Source organism: Protopterus annectens, chromosome 9.part0 (genome assembly GCF_019279795.1).
Source record: "Protopterus annectens isolate FY-2018-M chromosome 9.part0, PAN1.0, whole genome shotgun sequence".
Taxonomy (NCBI): domain Eukaryota; kingdom Metazoa; phylum Chordata; order Ceratodontiformes; family Protopteridae; genus Protopterus; species Protopterus annectens.
In genome coordinates this window covers 1,491,584,203-1,491,601,813 of record NC_056743.1, presented here as the reverse complement: position 1 = coordinate 1,491,601,813, position 17,611 = coordinate 1,491,584,203, and the positions used below count along the sequence as shown (strand labels likewise).

The following is a 17,611-nucleotide window of genomic DNA, read 5'->3' as shown; positions in this document are numbered from 1 at the left end:
CAGCCTCCTTGTCTCCCCCCCCCCCCCCGCCCTCACTCCTTCCAGGGCTGTTGGTATTTACTTTTTACTGGTGGTGTTTCTCCAACATAACTTAGCTCCCTATTTGGTGGCTCCTGACATTTGGGGGGAAAAAAACTGATATAAAGGCTTCGGCTGCCTGTTTTTATACCACTGACGACCTGACATTAGTCCTGAAGTGACAGCAACCGACGCAGAAATACTACGCCTCTGGTATTCAGGCCAACTGAGGGCTACCCCTGGCAGGATAACCAAAGTGTGATGACTGCAACAGTGAATACACTCTAACATCTATATTTATGGTAAGTGTACACAACTGCACTTTCTTTCCAGCCATGCAGTTCGATGTTCTATTCCATTATCAGACTTTCTAAATGGCCATAAACTCTTATCTGCATCAATTCCAGTGTATAATTTGTATTTTGTCGGAAGTCCTGTAGTTCTTAGGATGGCTTACAGGTTCACTCTTGAGATGGAGTATAGTTTTCTTGTTGACCAGATTTGTGTATATAAATAAATCTTGCTCTGTGGTAAATATTTGTCTAAAGATGTTAATACCTTTAACTAGAAGTCAAGTACCGCATCTGGACTTGGGGTTTCCATTTAGGAGCTTTTCATAATAATCTCAGTTTCTCCAGCTGTTCAGCATTGGTCTGTTCTCTTCCTCACCTCACTGGTTTTCTAGCTAACAGGCATCAAGCAGTAAAATGTCAGGGTTGTATCTCGCCATATCACAACACGACACAGGTGTAGCTCAAGGATCCATCCTTGGTCCATTAGTATTTAATGTCTTCATCATTAACTTGCATACACCTTCCTCTGAAGGCACTCTAAACCAATATGCAGATGACTCCACTGTCATTTGCATATCAGACAGGTTCACTCACCTGTAACACACAACACATCTAGCTTTCTCTTCCATAGCCACATGGCTCTACATTGCTGAACTCCTACCAAACCTCCCAAACAAAGCTCCTCCTCTTCACCCACAAACCCCATATACCCAAGAAAACGAACTTCAAAGCCTTTTAAGCCAGTAATTGAAATTGAACTGGGTCAGCATACCAGACTACTAGGTGTCACAATTAACCATAATCTCAAGTTTGACCTACACATACAAAACAGTATTCAAAAAAAAAAAAAAAAAAAAAAAGGTATGCTGTACAGGAATAAAAACTTCCTCACAGCAGCTACCAGAATTACCTTGGCTCAAACCTACCTCTTGCCCTCACTGTTATATGGGGCCCCAGTTCAGACTAACTTACAGACCTCCCTAAGGAAAAAACTAGAAAGCTGATGTAACAGAATTGCCAAATTTGCCATTAATGCAACCCCTCTAACACATCATTGTAAAGTCCTACAATTCCCTAAGATGGCTTGAACTCCCCCTCTACCTTCAGTAAATACAACTTACTATGGTATACAAAATCATCCACAACCCACTAGCTTGTCCTGCTCTTAAACCATTAGTCAATCAACTTTTATATCCGAAGTAAACCTCTCAAATTTGAAGGCAAACATCTCCTCACAACATATAAACCTAATAAAACCCCAGGCCTTAGGCTTTACTCCTACTCTGTGGCAAAACTGTGGAACTGCCTTTCTTTAACTATCAAAACTGCTACTAACCTGCTGTCTGTAAAAGAATGTCAACAAAGATTTGATTTGCTCTTGTATGTTTCTAGGCTGAGGTACTCGTACCTTTTTATACCTCAACACACTCTATCCCCACTACTAATGTGTACCCTACCCTCCGTTCCTCTACACTTACTCTTCTGAGGTTGCACTCATACTTTTTCATCTTTTCCTACTATCCCATCAATCGCAACCTGTCCTTCTCTACTTATACTATCCTACGTGATCTTCAATGTAATGTTACCATATTTCATGACTTCTAGAATATTAATGATCATTATAAATATCTGTTATGCAAGTAATGCTGCATCTTTCTGTCAGGCTTTCCGTCTAATGCATGCTTGTACCCTATAACTTTGAGTTTTTATTCAGACAAACTAGTGTGTTTTCATATTTGCGCTTGAATTTAATGAATTTATTATGTTTGCCTAGTTTTCATTCTGTTAACATATGTGTCTGGAGCTTTCCTCCCAGGGCCTCTGCTGAAAATGAGTACCTCATGACCCAGTCAGACTTTCCCTGGTAATAAATGCCGCAAAATCTCATTTCTTATCCTCTGCGTTGCTTCTTTCACTGTTTTAATTCTCTTAGCCATTCAGCATCTTTGTTTAATAGGATCTTCATAAATGCTTCTGTAAAATTTACGTACTAATTTGGTGGTGTTTCAATTCCTTTTGCTTTGTTTTCTAGTTCTCTATAAAAATCAGACATGAATCTGGAGCTTTTCTCCCCAGGCCTCCGCTGAAAATTGGCTTTGTTCCAAGTTGGACTGTCCCGGTAAACAAATGTTAAATAACTAAAAACTTTTTGGGTCCTTAATGAATTGCCTGTGTTCTTTTTCTCTATATTAATATGCATATTTTCTTAGTTTTTCTGTTTGTGCTATTTTTGTTTATTATTGGAAATAGTGTATGATAAAACAAGGTATATTTTGATGCTGTGCGTTGCTTTTACCATATAGGTTCATAGGTGTTTACTTGGCTAACAACCACAAAAACCTCTAAGCCTAGCCATGCATCCCAAATCTCTGACAAGTTCTGATTCCCTTGATAAGTGTAAGCATGGGCCTGGGAGATGAACCATTTACAGGTTACCAATTTGCATCAGAGACATAGGTGCCAAACCAGGAATGAATTTTCAGTTTCCCATCCAGTTATCCAAGTTGCACTTAAATTGGATTAGGGAGGAACTCTGCTTCGCATGGATGGGGGAGCTTGTTCCATAGATGGGGTAGTCTGTGGGATACATACCTATCTCTCCAGCAGGTCCTATTTGTCACAGGCAAGGTTTAAGTCTTTAGACCTGGGAATTATGGTATTGTTTGTTTTGTGGATATGCTGGAGGTCCATCAGAGTGGGGTCTGACAATGCCCTGTATGCCAGGCATAGATCTTCCCTCAGAAGCATGTAGGAGGCAGAATACAGGGATAGGGACTTAAGGCGGGTTGCATAGGACATATTACTTACTTTCTTTTAGTGAGGAACGTAGTTGGACGTTCCAGTTGTTGGATATGCCTGGTTAGGTGCATAACAAAGGGGACATTTTAATCAATGATAGGTCTGTTGAATGCCAAATACAGTGGAATAATGACTTCCTTGGACTTAGATGCCTTACCTTTGTTTATAAGTTGTGCAGCATAGAATGATTTCCTCACCACTGTAGGCACACAGTGATCAAAGGCTAGATTACGATCTGTGTGTCCCTAAGTCCCTGAGTACTGGGTCAACTCTAACTGGTGTGCTATCACTATGATAGTTACTAGGGATGGATGACTTCCCAAAGGATGCTATTATGCATTTCTTAGGGTTTAGTTTTAGTCCATGACTCTGCCAGTTGTGTCTGTCACCCCCTCCTGGAAAACATGTGTGTCAAGTGTGACATTCTATAACAGCTCCTAATTTGCAAATTTAGTCAGCCAGAGACCGCTGACATTGGCCTTTAATTCTGAGAATTAAATGCCAAAAAGTATCTGTTTAGGGACTGATCCCTTAGGGACTCCACTTGTGACTGGCCCTTTTGTAGAGGTGAACTCCCCAATTCTAACTTCCTGGGTCCTGTCTGAGAGCCAGTTGGCTATCCACCGGGTGACATACATGTTTGTACCGAACCTCTCTAGTTTGTCAACAATGCCCGAGTGGGGTATTTTGTCAAATGCCTTGGCCAGGTCAAGGTAGGCAGTGTGAACGATTTTGCCACCATTGCCTTTGTGACCTTCTCAAAGAAGTCCACCAGGTTGAGTTGGCATGATCTGCCCTTGAAACCAAACTTGGCTGGGTCCAGTGTCTGGAGGTTTACTATATATCTCTGTTGATCATCTCCATGATTCTTTTCATGGCTTTACATATAAGACTAGTGAGATTTATGGGTGTTTAGTTTCCAGGGTCTGTAAATGGCCCACCTTTGTGCAGAGGGATGACTGTTGCCTTTCTTCATTCATGAGGCACAAAGTCTGTTTGCAGGCTGTAGTTAAATAGTAATTCCAGATCCCCTGATAGGTTATGTTTGATGCTATTTTAGAACGCATCCTGGGATATTGTCTAGGCCCATTGATGCAGAGTTCTTGGTCTTGGACCTGTTCCTTAGCGATAGTAGCGGGAGTTGTATTTGATATTTCCTGAGGGAAGGTTGAGAGGGGAGAGAGGAGTAAAGTTGGAGCTGAATTTATCAGCCAGGAGGTTTGCTATACCCTCTGACTCAGTGTAGGTGGCTCCATTTATAACTGTGTATTGCCTTTGAGGTTGTGGAGATGGGTAAAGGATACTTTGTGGTTTTCCTTGGCGTGGGAAGCCAAACTTGCCTCTGGTAGACTTTATTTGGCCTCTGAATTGTTTTAGTTTAATGGGAGTGATTTTATTCTGCTGGGTGCTGCACCTTCTAATTTTTGTTATGGATTTCTTCCTCCTGTTATACATTCGATTGATTTTGTGATTTCACCAATGTTGCTTGTTTTTTTGTTAGTTCTGTACTTCCTGGTGGATACAGTTGCCTCTCTGCAGCTATTATCATGCTTGCACAAGGTTTCTGTGAACAGCTCTGCATAGGCAGAAGTGTTCTCAGGGTTTATAGGGGCTTGAAATTTTGCCAGGTTCTCACTTAATAGCAGGAGGTTAGCATTAGAATAGTTCCTGAATATTCCCAGTTAGCTGGGAGTCAAGGTTTTATTTTTACTTCAAATGAGACCATTTTGTGGTCTGACCTTGCCGGGGAAGACATTACAGTAGGGGATGTGGAGCACTCTCTGCTATTAGTGAGGTCCATATCCAGTATGGTTGCACCCCTGGTTGGTGTATTGACTTGTCTAGTCCAGGGAGTTTCTTTACAAAATCCAGGAATCTCTCTGCATGTATGGTTGATGTCATGTAGGATTTCCAATTAATAGTGGGGTAATCAGTCACCCATGAATATGGTATTTGGTTGGATAGTTAGTGTTTCTAAGAGGTTTAAATACATGGTATGGGTTTCCCCGAGTCATAGAGGGGGACTTATAGCTTGCAAGGAAGTGGTATTGGATTTTACCTATGGTGATTTGAACATGGAGCAGCTCAAGTGCATTGTGCTGTTTGACCAGCCATGAAGTACATTTATTTTTTATGTAAATAGAGACACCTCTACCTTTAGTTCCATGCCTGTGAAGTAGCTGGTCTAAATGTGTGGAAGGCATTGTAACCTAGCACTGTTGGTGTGCTATCTGCGGCTTTAAACCATTTCTCAGAGACTGCACAGAGACATCAGCATTCTTTAGGGTAGAGAGAGCTTCCAGGGACTGGATTTTTTTTGTTTTGGCTCCTAGCATTGAGCAGTAATACCTTTAGATTTTCTTGGTTTTGATTTGCTATGTCTAAGTATTTTTGATACTTTCCTTTTTCTATATTCTTCTAATAGTGATACTAGTCTTAATTGCTTCATAGTTTTCTCTATTTGATACTTGCATTGTGTCATTTAACATGTCCCCTTCTTTTTCTTTCTTTTGTTGCTCTGTTTTTTGTTGTAACACTTTATCCATTATTAGTTTAGCTACACACTGACATATATCCTACTTGTTTTTACTATATCAGGAGTTTCTCTTAATGGTCCTGGTTGTGTTCATTTGTTTTACCACTCTTCTAACATTTTGGCTCTTTGCTTTATGTAGTCTATTTCTTTCATTAATCTCAATGCCTGTCCATCCCTATTAAATCAAGCAGGTCTTCTTTAGATCAATTTATTCTGGACTGAGCGTCATCTTTGCTGTGTTTCATGCAAGTACTCTGTTGAAAATTTCAGAACATTTTCCTGTAACATCACCTTTTGAGATTCATCCTGCTTTGTCTGCTGCTACTCCATATGGGGGCTCATTGACCCATCACTCTGTAACATTACCTACGTCAGAGTTGCCACTTTTTCCTTCTCCTTCCCTTGCTGTGCAAGTAGTCCTTCGTATGGATTTCCTTCATATGGTTTCAGGGCATCACCACGTGACAAATCATTAGATGGCTCTCGCATCACATGCTGCTCCTTAATCGGGGACCCAGTCCATCGTATTGCAACACTGCCTGTATTGGAATCTGCACACTAAACCATTTGCAGGTAGTCCATCACTTAAGTTTCCTTCTGTTTAACTTGTACCTCACTAATTCTCTCTCTTCTGCATTCCCCTTTGTGATAGTTTTTGTGTTGTAAAATTTTCCATATCTGTCTGCCTTTGCTTTTCAAATATCCCTGGGGTTGTATTTTTTTTGTATTGTAGTTTGACTTTCTCCTCTGCTTATTTATGGTACCATATTGGCTCTTTCTTTCCCTCGTCTGAGTTTCTTTATACCTTTCAAAAAGCTCTTTTTGCTCATTGCTCTCACTTGCTCTGTTGCTTCTTTTTCTAGGCATCATGATGTTTTTGTCTAATAGGATGCTTTTTGTTACGGAACATTTTTTTTTCCTCTAGCTTTTGACAGTTTTTCTTGTGCATGTATTTTTTCCTCTAATTTCTCTGTCTTACTCTTTCTAATATTCTCTGTCTGGAAATTCTGGGCTTTTTGCATAATAGTAGCAGTACTTAATTTCTTTCATATCCTCAATAGTACACTTTGTCATCTCTGTGCCTTTTTCTTGGTAGGTGTGTTTGTGTTTTTTTGTGGATTACTTTTTCCTTTTACAACGAGAGGCTGTCCTCCCCTTGAGCCTGAACTAACTCTGTGGTAGGAATGTTTCTGTGTACTGAGGATTCTACACTGCCTTTTCTTTTCCAGTTCTGGCGCCACTGTGCACTCCAGAATTGGGCACTTTTTAATGCAGTGACCTGTGCACCTAGTCTTTATTTTTTGACTTGTCTTTCTCCGTGATGTTTAAAATTCAGTCTATCAGTATTGTCTTGGTGATATTTTGTAAAAACAGGGACCACCACATGAATGTGTCCACCAAGACTTGAGGATGAATTCTGTTTCAGCAGTACTACTATCCTTTTATTGCTGATTTTCTGTCCATTCTGATCTGTATAAGTTGTTGGATGCCCCTTCAGATCCTGCAGGGAAAAAAGTGCTGAGTGGTGATGGAGATTCCCAACTTAAGGTTTCCATCAAGAATAAGTCCTCTTGTAGATCAGCTTATAAGGTTAAGAATATACTTGTTTTGGTGAATACCTCACAAAACGGTATTTGTAATTTTCTGGCCACGATATTTTAGGACTTCGTTTTTAGCAGGAGAGGTGGAGTTTGTGGTGTTACTGATGCTTGGATAATAAATGACAGTGCTTTGATTACTAATAACAAAATGTTTATAAACATCACCATTTACTACTTTCTTTTTTTTTTTTAAGTCTAAAAAGGGAGTGAAAAGGAAAGCAGATACTACTACCCCCACAACAATAGACTCAATTCATGAATCTTCTCCTCTTTCAATGGATATGAAACCAGCCAAACTGCTTCCAAGGAGAGATGCTGGTCGACCTGTGAAGCTTCCCCGGAAAGATGTACCAGACTCCCAACAGCATGTTGAAAAATGCAGCAAGGTTTCAGAGCAGCTAAAACATTGCAGTGGAATTATTAAAGAAATGTTTGCTAAGAAACATGCAGCTTACGCATGGCCATTCTACAAACCTGTGGATGTGGATGCACTGGGACTGCATGATTATTGTGAAATCATTAAGCACCCCATGGACCTGAGCACAATCAAAGTAAGCTCATTTGTCATCATTCACTGCTTTTTGAGTCAGTGTGGCAGATTTTTGTTTGCATTTACTGTTTCCTTTATACCAGACAAAGGTGCATTAGTTGTGGGGGTACTGGCTGCTAATTTAAATGTGTACATTTTTAAAACTTATAACACCTCATAGTATTTTTATTGCAGCCAGTCACATGGTAGTGCATTAGTGACTACTCGTTCATCTTCTGGATGCACTAGACAAGTCTCCTCTCTCTTCCCAGGTTTGTAGTTAACTATCAAGCTTTATGACCTGCTGGCTCTCAAGAAGTTTGATTGGCATGACCCCATGTTGGTATTTACTTTCCATGCATATGTTTGTATGTATATTATTTACATACATTCTGATATGAATTATGTTTGAAAGACGCTGGTGACAGCAACTTGTAGCAAAAATTGTATTTCATAATCTTGTAAAACTAATTGTTTTCTGTTGTTGAATTTTATTTTTATTGTATTCTCCAGTCTGGTGCTAACTCCTTCAGTGGTGCACTCTAAGCATTGCCTTTTAAATTCATTAGGGTTCAGATAGAACCAGATCAGACATTGCATTATAGACTAGGCAGAGGTCATCTCTAAAGTAAGCTGAGGTACAGAATGACACCCTTTCTTGGAACCTTTTAGTAGATGTTTTGTGTGGATCACTGTTGCAGTAGTCATTGCTGTAGAGGTCTTCTGCTGTTGCTGCAGGCAGCTCAGATTCTGTTCAGGTTTGTGAGCTTTATGCCTTTCCTCCAGCTGGATTAACTCAACCTCACCTGGGACATCAGCACATTCCCTGTATAAAGGCAGTGTCATTCCACACCATCCTTAGTTTTTTTTTTCCCCATTGCACACTGTCTTTACTCACTAATAAAACTGTCAACTTGGTGGTGTGACATAGATTTTCTGTTCTTCTGTTTGCCCCTGTTGTGTAAAGATTAGAGCTACCTCCTGTCAATAGTATAATTCAGTCCCCATCACTGGAGTGAGGTTTGGCTAGGAGTGTCATCATTCAGACAGCTGTCAGATGTGTTTTGAGATGTTTTTTCTTGGGTTCATAGGAGTTTTGCTAGGCTAACTACTACAAGCACCTTTTTAAGCCTAGCCATGCATCCCAGATCTGACAAGTTCTGATACCCTTGATAAGTGTCAGCAGGGCTTTGGGAGATGAACCATTTACAGGTTGTACCTGTATCCATTAGAGACATAGGTGCCAAACCAGGGATGAATTTCCATTTTTCCATCCAGTTCTCCAAGTTGCACTTGAATTGGGTTAAGGAGGAACTCTGCTTCACATGGATGGGGGAGCCTGTTCCATAGACATGGTAGTCTGTGGCATGCATACCTAGCTCTCCAGCAGGGACCTATTTATATCACAGGCAAGGTTTGTCTTTAGCATGGGTAATTCTGGAGATATTATTTTTGTGGATATGTAGGAGGTCCATCAGAGTGGCGTCTGACTATGCTTTGTATGCGAGGCATAGATCTCCCCTCAAAAGCCTGTTGGAGACAATACAAGGATAGTGCCTTGAGGCTGTCTGCATAGGACATTTTACTTATGCCCTGTATTCCTTTAGTGAGGAACCTGTGCGGACATTCCAGTTGTTGGATATGACTGCTTAGGTACATACCAAAGGGGGCATTGTACTCCATGATAGGTCTGATGAATGGTGAATGCAGTGGAACAATCACTTACTTGGACTTAGATGTCATACCTTTGTTTATAAGTTGTGTGATATAGAATGATTTCCTCTCCACTGTAGACGCAATCCGGTCAAAGGCTAGATTACTATCTGTGTGTCCCTATGTCTTGTTGCCATACCCCCCCCCATGCACCCATCGAGGCACCGAGGAGGGAAGAGCAGGTGGCCTGCAATGAAGGGCATTTTCTCACTTCAGCATTCGGTGTGTCCTCTTAGGCAGTCATTCATCCTTCCCAAATCACAAGTGGCGTTTTACCGAATCTCCTTCATGGAAAGCGCACTGCTCACTGTAACTGTCTACCCATATCCCTCTCCCTCAGGAGAAGTGAAGCAGGCCATGCCCCTTAACTCATTTCTCTCCCTACATAGCTCCTGCATTGCTGGGGCCAGTAACTGTGTCCTTGTCACCAAGGTTACAGTCAAGGCTCTTTGTCATGGTGCCATGCCTGGATTGACCTAGACTTTCCAACAGTGGACAGATGAGTATCCCATGGGGGGGTGTGGGGGTGGCATTTTTTATTCCGATAGAAATTGAGTTGTAAACTTTTCACTAGATCACAGACACAACTAGTTTTTCTGTGGTATGTTGCCCTTGACCCCAAAAACTACCCCAAGGAGAGACCTCTGTTAAACCTCTTTCCTTAATCCTAAACAATCCATCCTATTACAGGACTGGACAGCATGGCTATGCAATTTCCAAATGTCTATGTGGCCAGCTTGGTAAATGTGAACATCCTAAGGCAATGTAGCAGTTCTCATGTTCTCAGACAACCAGTTAACCATTAAAGAAAACAACACCGTATGCAAGAGATGTAAATGTACAATTTTCATGTAGGCAAAAATGTTGCAGATAAACGAGGTTGTCAAGAATATGCACACACACACACTATTATGCTGAGGTGCTTAAAAGAAACCTTCCAAATTTTCAAAGACCACCTAAAACAGTGATGGTGAACCTTTTGGTCTCGGCGTGTGAAAAATTTGGAAAATGCCTATCTTGACTCTGCTAGCGTGTCACCCCCCAAGTAAACAAGAGAAACAATTTTTTACATACAGTCCAATCGTGTGCTACTGTGTATTATAAAAGTAAAAGAAAAAACATTGACTTTCAATAGACAAAACGATATGTGCACTGATAATTCGTCTTAAAGTGATGCACCAAAAAATTACCCTACTTTTAATAGTAATTTTAAATTGAACTGAAAAAATATGGAGCACACTGCATTTAATTTGATTAACATAATTGACTTTTTTATTGCTGAGTTTTAATAGATAAATGGAGGGTCACTTATTTCTTGAATTTTTGTTCATTCAGTTTCTTTGGTAACTTGGGTGTTGGTGAACATTGGTGTGTCCCCCAAAACATTGCGGCATGTCACCTTTGACACGCATGTCATAGTTTCACTGTCACTGACCTAAGAGCAGCACTGCCCTCAGCAATTACTAAAACACACACCAAAAGCAGCACCAGGCATCTAACATAAACCTATGCCAGTGGGCCCCCCATGAGCAAAGCTCAGAAGGCAAGCATATAGTTTCACAATGTTCTCGTCATTGGGGACTTCATTGTGTAACACACACATGCCCTACTCGCCAGGTGAGATACCAGTCACTAGGTTAGATAAGGAGAATATGATGGTTAACTATCTGGAGCCAGTGTCCGCAATATCATGAGCACACAAGTCAGTACACCCCAGGTACTACCAGTATGATTCTCTTGTAGCCCAGGTGGGTGTAAATGACCCAAGATGTACCTCACTGGATTTATATGAAAGGAGAAGTAATGGATCTCTGAGTATGTCACAGATAGGCAAGAGCCTTGCACTGAACAGTATTCTGCCATCACCAAGGATGATTCCACAGTATGAACATAAAATGATTGATTTTAATACTTGGCTTAGTTTCTGGTGTCACTCCAAGGGAATCCAATATCTGTCAGCTTAAAACATGATCCACTGACCATGCTGCTTTACCAAGGGTGGGTTGCACCTGTCCTCCATAGGCTTTCAGATATTGGCTAAAATGTTATCCATCTCTTTTCAGATATTGGCTAAAACTTTATCCGTCTCCTTAGAGCCTTATTTCGGCAGTGTCAAAAAGTCAAAACTACCAACATGGGGAAAACGTTTCCAAGCAACCTTAAGATGTTGCTCAATGCTAGGTGCCTCAGGAAGAAAAATCCATACTCTTCAAGTCCTCATCACCATAGAGAATGTGGGCATCTGTGCCTTGACTTGAGACTTGGTTTAAAGACGTAGAAAGTACTCTGGAAGTGCATGGGTACATAGCCTTCCAGACATTTAGACCAACAACAGGACAAGCTGGGACTAAAGTTAGAGGTGTCTCAATCTACATTAGCAATAAACATACCTCCAGGTTTGTTAAACAGGATGATGCCATCGAGCTCATCCATGTACAAGTCACCTTAGATAAGGTCCCTCACCATGTCATGGCTAACAACAAGTCACCGTCTATGTCCTGTAGTCTTATGACTCTCTTACCCAAAACCTGCTAGAGGCTCTCACTGTCCAACTAAACATCCTATTCATGGGTGACTTTAACTACCCCTCTGTTGTTTGGGAAACGTGCACTGCATTAAACTCACAGGCACAATACTTGGATTTTATTAACACAAGCACCCTGGAACAGATAGTGTACGTTTCAACAAGAGGATCAAGCATACTGGATGCAATACTGACAAACATGGAAAGTGCCCCCCCCCCCCCTTTGCTGTGTTACGTTCTCACAAGTGAGGTTCGATGACAAAGCTGTAACTCTGAGGTAAAAATCAACCTGGAAAACACAGCTAAACCAGCAACAGGAACTATTCTAAGGCAAACTGCATCCTGTTAAGTGACAGTTTGTCAAAATTCAAGGCTCTCCCTATCACAGAGACCACAGCTACCTGTGTAGAATTATTCATAGCCCATATACAAAAATGTGAATGGTTGCACATTGATTGCCCTACTACCAGAAACCCAAAACAAACCCATTGGTGAAATCCTCACCTAAGGAGTGTGTAAATAAAAGACAACTCCTGGCTGAAAAGTAAGAACAACTCCCTTAAAAACAAATGCTCACTTACACAACTAAAGAAGAAACTGAGGTCAGGATAACCTCATAGATTAAGTACATTTACAAAGCCCCCCCCCCCCACACACACACACACACACAGTCCCCAGTTGCCTCCTGAACAGCCTAAAACACAACCTAATAGGACCACTTCAGGCACTGTTCAACTACAGCCTTGAAGCAGACAGTTTTAAGTGAATGCAAGGCTGGAAAAGTCATTCCCCTTCACAAGGGGTGGACCATCAACTGACTCAAGGAACTGCAGACCCATCAGTCTTACAAGCCTGATATGCAGAGTCATAAGAATTGTCATGGAAATGGTAAACGACATTGTGACCCAACCCAGTTTGTCTTTAAGGGAAGATCATGCTTGTTTACATAACCTGTTAGACTTCCCTGAGAGGATCACTAAGGCAATGGGCAAAGGTAAAACAGTGCATACTGTATATCTTGATCTAGACAAGGCAATCAGTACAAAACTCCACTCACATTGGTGACGAGCTGTCTGAGCTAGGCGTAAATTCCTACATAAGCCGCTGGGCTGGGTCACTTGTCCCAAGAAGTCAGGATTGGTGAAGACTACCTCCACGAAGAGACCGGTCACCTGCAGAGTACCCTGGGGTTCTCTGTTGGGCCTGCTCCCATTTCTCATCTGTTTCTAGAAAGTCAGGGCTAATGTTCAAGACCTCTTGCTCACCAAGTTTGCAGATGACTGTAAATTGGGAGCTGGTTTAGATTCCACTCAAGACCAATATGTTGCAAGAAGATGTGATGTAGATAAATGAGTGGTGCCAAAGCCATGGCCTAAAACTCAGTGCCAGAATGTACAGTATAATGCTGTTTGGGAAACTGTCAACCCAAGTTAATTACTCCATTGAAAAAGCACCCCTCTAAGAGTTGACCCAGTAGTAAGTGATCTGGGGACATATTCAGACAGCAGTCTGACCTGTGACCAACATATAGCTAAGATAGAAAGGAAATCATTCTGTTGCTCAAATTATAAGTAAGCAATGAAGAAAAAAATATCCAAATGACCACCACAGCTAACAGCATACAAAATGTATTGTGTACAAAAAAAACAGGATAAGCTCTTTCACAAGGTGCGTGCTTCAAAATTTTTATACACAATAAATTTTGTATGCTGTTAGCCGTTGTGGTCGTTTGGATAATTTTTTCTTCATTGTAACTTTTTATTCAACCAGGCAACCTTTGGCTGTTGTGGATATTTTTCTTCATTTATTAAATTATAACTAAGGGTATGGCATCCAGGTCCAAAGAAGTTATAATGCCTCTATACTTGGCCCTTATCAGACCTATCATTAACTGTAATGCCCCCTTTGGCAAGTATCTGATTGGTCACTTGCAACAGTTAGAACACTCACAAAGATTTCTCACCAGGAGAATTCAGGGCATGAATGCCCTGTCCTACACTGATCACCTAAAGGCTCTGTCTCTGTATTCCATCTCTTACTGGCTGCTTTGAGGGGATGTTTGCCTGGCTTACATGGCTTCCTCAGACCCTGCCCTGATGAATCTGTTGCCATGCACAAAAGAAACAGCACCAGAAATACTAGATCCAGGGATCTGGACTTCACTTGTATGACAGAAGCAGTCAATATGAAAAGTATTTTACTAACACCCCCCCCCCCCCCCCCGCAAATCCTTAGTTGCTTCCCTACTGACATTTCCCCTTGTATAGACGCCAATGATGCTCCAGACCCGTATTGTTTGGGGTGCGAGAATAAGCTTGTTAGGGCCCAAGTGGTTGGTAGCTAGTTTAGTGAACCTATACTTGTTCTGCAAAAGATTAATAAGTGTGTGCACAAATGCTATTTTTTATGCAGGGATTACTCAAGTAAATCCTACTGAAATGAACAGTTGTACTGATTCAAAGTCAGAGAACAAACCACTAAATGTTGGAAAATGGTTTAATCTGTTTAGTGCTTTCGTCAGTAAAAGCAGACTTCAAGCAAAGAATGAAACATTGCTGTGGTTTATGTAGTATTCACAATCAGATCGTTACATTACTTCCTGTTGGTGATCCTCGTACATCACTTCCTTTTAAAATGAACTAGTTTTTAAAATGCACTTGTAAATAATACAAAATTTATGTAAATCAAGAATAAAAGTTCCTTCTGTTAGTCATATGTTATGTATTCACTGTTTATTTGTTTAAAATGTATTGCATTAAATACAACAAATAGTGTACATTGGTCACAATCTGACACTTTTCATTTTCAATGCTGCCTCTATAGATATGATGTCATTTAAACCTGGAGAATTGCTAGAGTCCAATCTTAGTTGCCACTAAAGCTCACACTATTCTGTTTTTCCTGTTGGCCTTCTCTTGTAGTAGTCCATACAGCTTTTTCCCTCTGGACTCAACTGCAGAGTAGGATATTCTCATCCAAATTTTACTGCATCTGAACATGCCATTTTCAGTAAAGTTAAGCAAACTAGTGATAAGTCTTTCTCTGCCAACCCCCGATCTGATAATCTTCTTTCATTCTTCACTGATGGGTTGTTAGTTCCGTCCTCTGAACGGAGTCGGCCTAATACCAAGCTCGCACCAGCCAAAAAAAATCTTGAGCTAAGCTTTTACCCATAATGCCCTTATCCCCATTACCTCAGATCTTGTTTGCCATGTAGCCGTAAAGCCGCATCCAAACCAAGCTCTCAGCTAAGTGTAAAACTTTTGATATTTTTCCTGGATATTGTCTATCTTTTATTCCTTGTTGGTATTTTTGGTATTTCTTTACCTTTGAAGCTATCTGTAGACCTTTTTACCCTTCTGTTTCTAACTTTTGGGTAATTTTTCAGTACCGTTGGTGGTACAGTCTTTCTCCCTACCCTCGTGGTATTTCTAAAATACCATTGTTGGTATTTCTCCTTTTTTTCGCCATATCTCATATATTTATATAGATAGAAATGGAGAAAAACTCTGTCTTATTTTCCTTGGTTTCCTTCTAACGTGTGTGTGTGTGTGTGTGTGTGTGTGTGTGTGTGTATATATATATATATATATATATATATATATATATGTATATGTATGTATATATATATATATATATATATGTGCTCATGATGTCTTATAAAAACGGCACATCTGAGTTTAAGCATTGTGCTTCTTGCAAGGGAATACTGCCCAACAGTGATTCCCATGATGACTGGGTTTATTGTCTAGGGGTGCTCCATCTTTTGGTGCAACCCCCTTGTGCGATTTCCAAAGTTTTAGTCTGTGCACTTTGAGTGCAAAAACAAACTGATTCTGAAGGGCCTCCTTAAGACTCCCTTTTCAGAGGCCTTTCCTGTGATGGAGGTCTCGTCCCCTCCTAGAAAAGAAAAGGTCCCACTGTGTCCCCTCTTCACCCTCTGGTGATCAGGGCAAGTCTGTAAAGTCTAAAGTACCAAATTGTCTTTGGAGCATAAGTCCGCCTCATCGGCGCCAATCTGTCCCGCTTTGACTATGACTTTTCCTTTATCAGTGGCTGTTTTGGCTCCGATACTGTCTACGGCACCGACTACGGATTTTCCAAAGGTTACTCCAGCTTCGGCACTGAGTGCCCCTCCTGCACAGAGTCCTTTCACAGTTCCAATAATTTTGACGCCACTTCTTTCTGTCTCCAAACTTGAGACATTGGTGCCGATAGACTCCACACCACGAACCTGATACTCTCCATCAACAGATACTTTTCTAGGGCAAGTATATAGTCTGGTCCTAGAACGACCCAACTCCCCACTGGGAGTGTCCACTAGATCCACCAGGAGCCTTTCCAACTTTGACATGGTGCATCTTGTGGTCAGCTGTTGACAGCCAGGGGGATACCCACTCCATCTAGGACCCATCCACTAGCAGGACCTGGGTTGGTTTCTCCACAGACTCCATCCTACTCTTCCTTTGACCATGCCAGTTCCAAAGTCTTCAGCTCTGATGTCCTTTTTGGAAACCCCCCTCCCCATCTCAGCGCCTGTAGTGGACCTCACTGGGGCTCCGGGACTGTCCCTTTGGCACCTTATGAACCGAGCCTTCCTTAACTTCGTGATTGGGCTGCGGGCTCTTCTGCTTGGGGTATGGTTCTGTGTGTGCGTCTACAGTTCTGTCCACAGTGCCAGGAGCTCTGTCTGCAGCGATCCTGGTTGAGACTTTACCCTTGGGGAGCGGATTTGTCAGAGTGGGGTGTGACCACGGTTACAAGGTTGTCCCTCTTGGTTCCGGGTTCCCTTCCTTTGGGCGGACCTGCTTTCTGAGCTATGGAGAGGACATTTGCTTCTGGAAGCATTCCACCGATATCAGAACCCCAGACCCCCCCCCCCCCCGAGCTACAGCTGACACAAGCCACCGACCCGGGACACCAGGCAGAAAAGTTGCAGGAGACCCCATTACAGGCGTCCCCTCTTCCAAGTCCTCCTCAGAGGCCCCTGCTGAGGACCACCATGGAAGCGATCATGCAAGAGGAAGCATTTAGATTCTCCTGAAGTCTCTGACAGAGGGTACGGATTTCGATGGCAGCGAAGGGTCCCTATGGTCACCCCCTGATGTTTCCTTTGGGGACATCCTTGAAGTGTTGAAAGAGAAGGGTGATTGGAAGCCCACTAACAGTTCTTCAGAGTAGTCTGTGTTTCTGCAGGCTGTCCGTGCCCGGCCATCTACCTCTTGGGTGACTCTGCCTGCGGATGAGCTGGTACAACTTATGGTGCAGCGCACCTGGAAGAACCTTGATTCTGTTGAGTCGATCCCTCGGAGACCTGGCAAGAGATTACCCCCCCCACCCAAGGAAAACCCACACTGGTCAAGAGGTTTGCCAGATGATGCTATGGTAGTGGTGGTGGCAACGAAAAAGGATCTCACCGAAGATTGGATGTGCTTGATAGATTTCCGGGATGCCTATTACCACATAAAAGTGGACAAATGCTCCAGGAGTCTACTCCGCTTCCGGCTAGGAGCCAATCACTACCAATTTCGTGCCCTGCCGTTCGGACTCTCTACAACCCCCAGAGTGTTCACAAAGTGCATGGCAGTGGTCACAGCT

General features: G+C 41.9%; 1 protein-coding gene across 1 annotated transcript in view; it reads left to right on the top strand.

Annotated features, from left to right (window-relative positions):
• The window catches only part of BRD4 (bromodomain containing 4), a 1,872,054-nt gene that overhangs the window by 968,830 nt on the left and 885,613 nt on the right, over window positions 1-17,611 (top strand). The window contains exon 6 of the mRNA XM_044084437.1: window positions 7,442-7,798. Coding sequence (XP_043940372.1) covers window positions 7,442-7,798 — 357 coding nt within the window. The remainder of the gene's footprint in view (window positions 1-7,441; window positions 7,799-17,611) is intronic.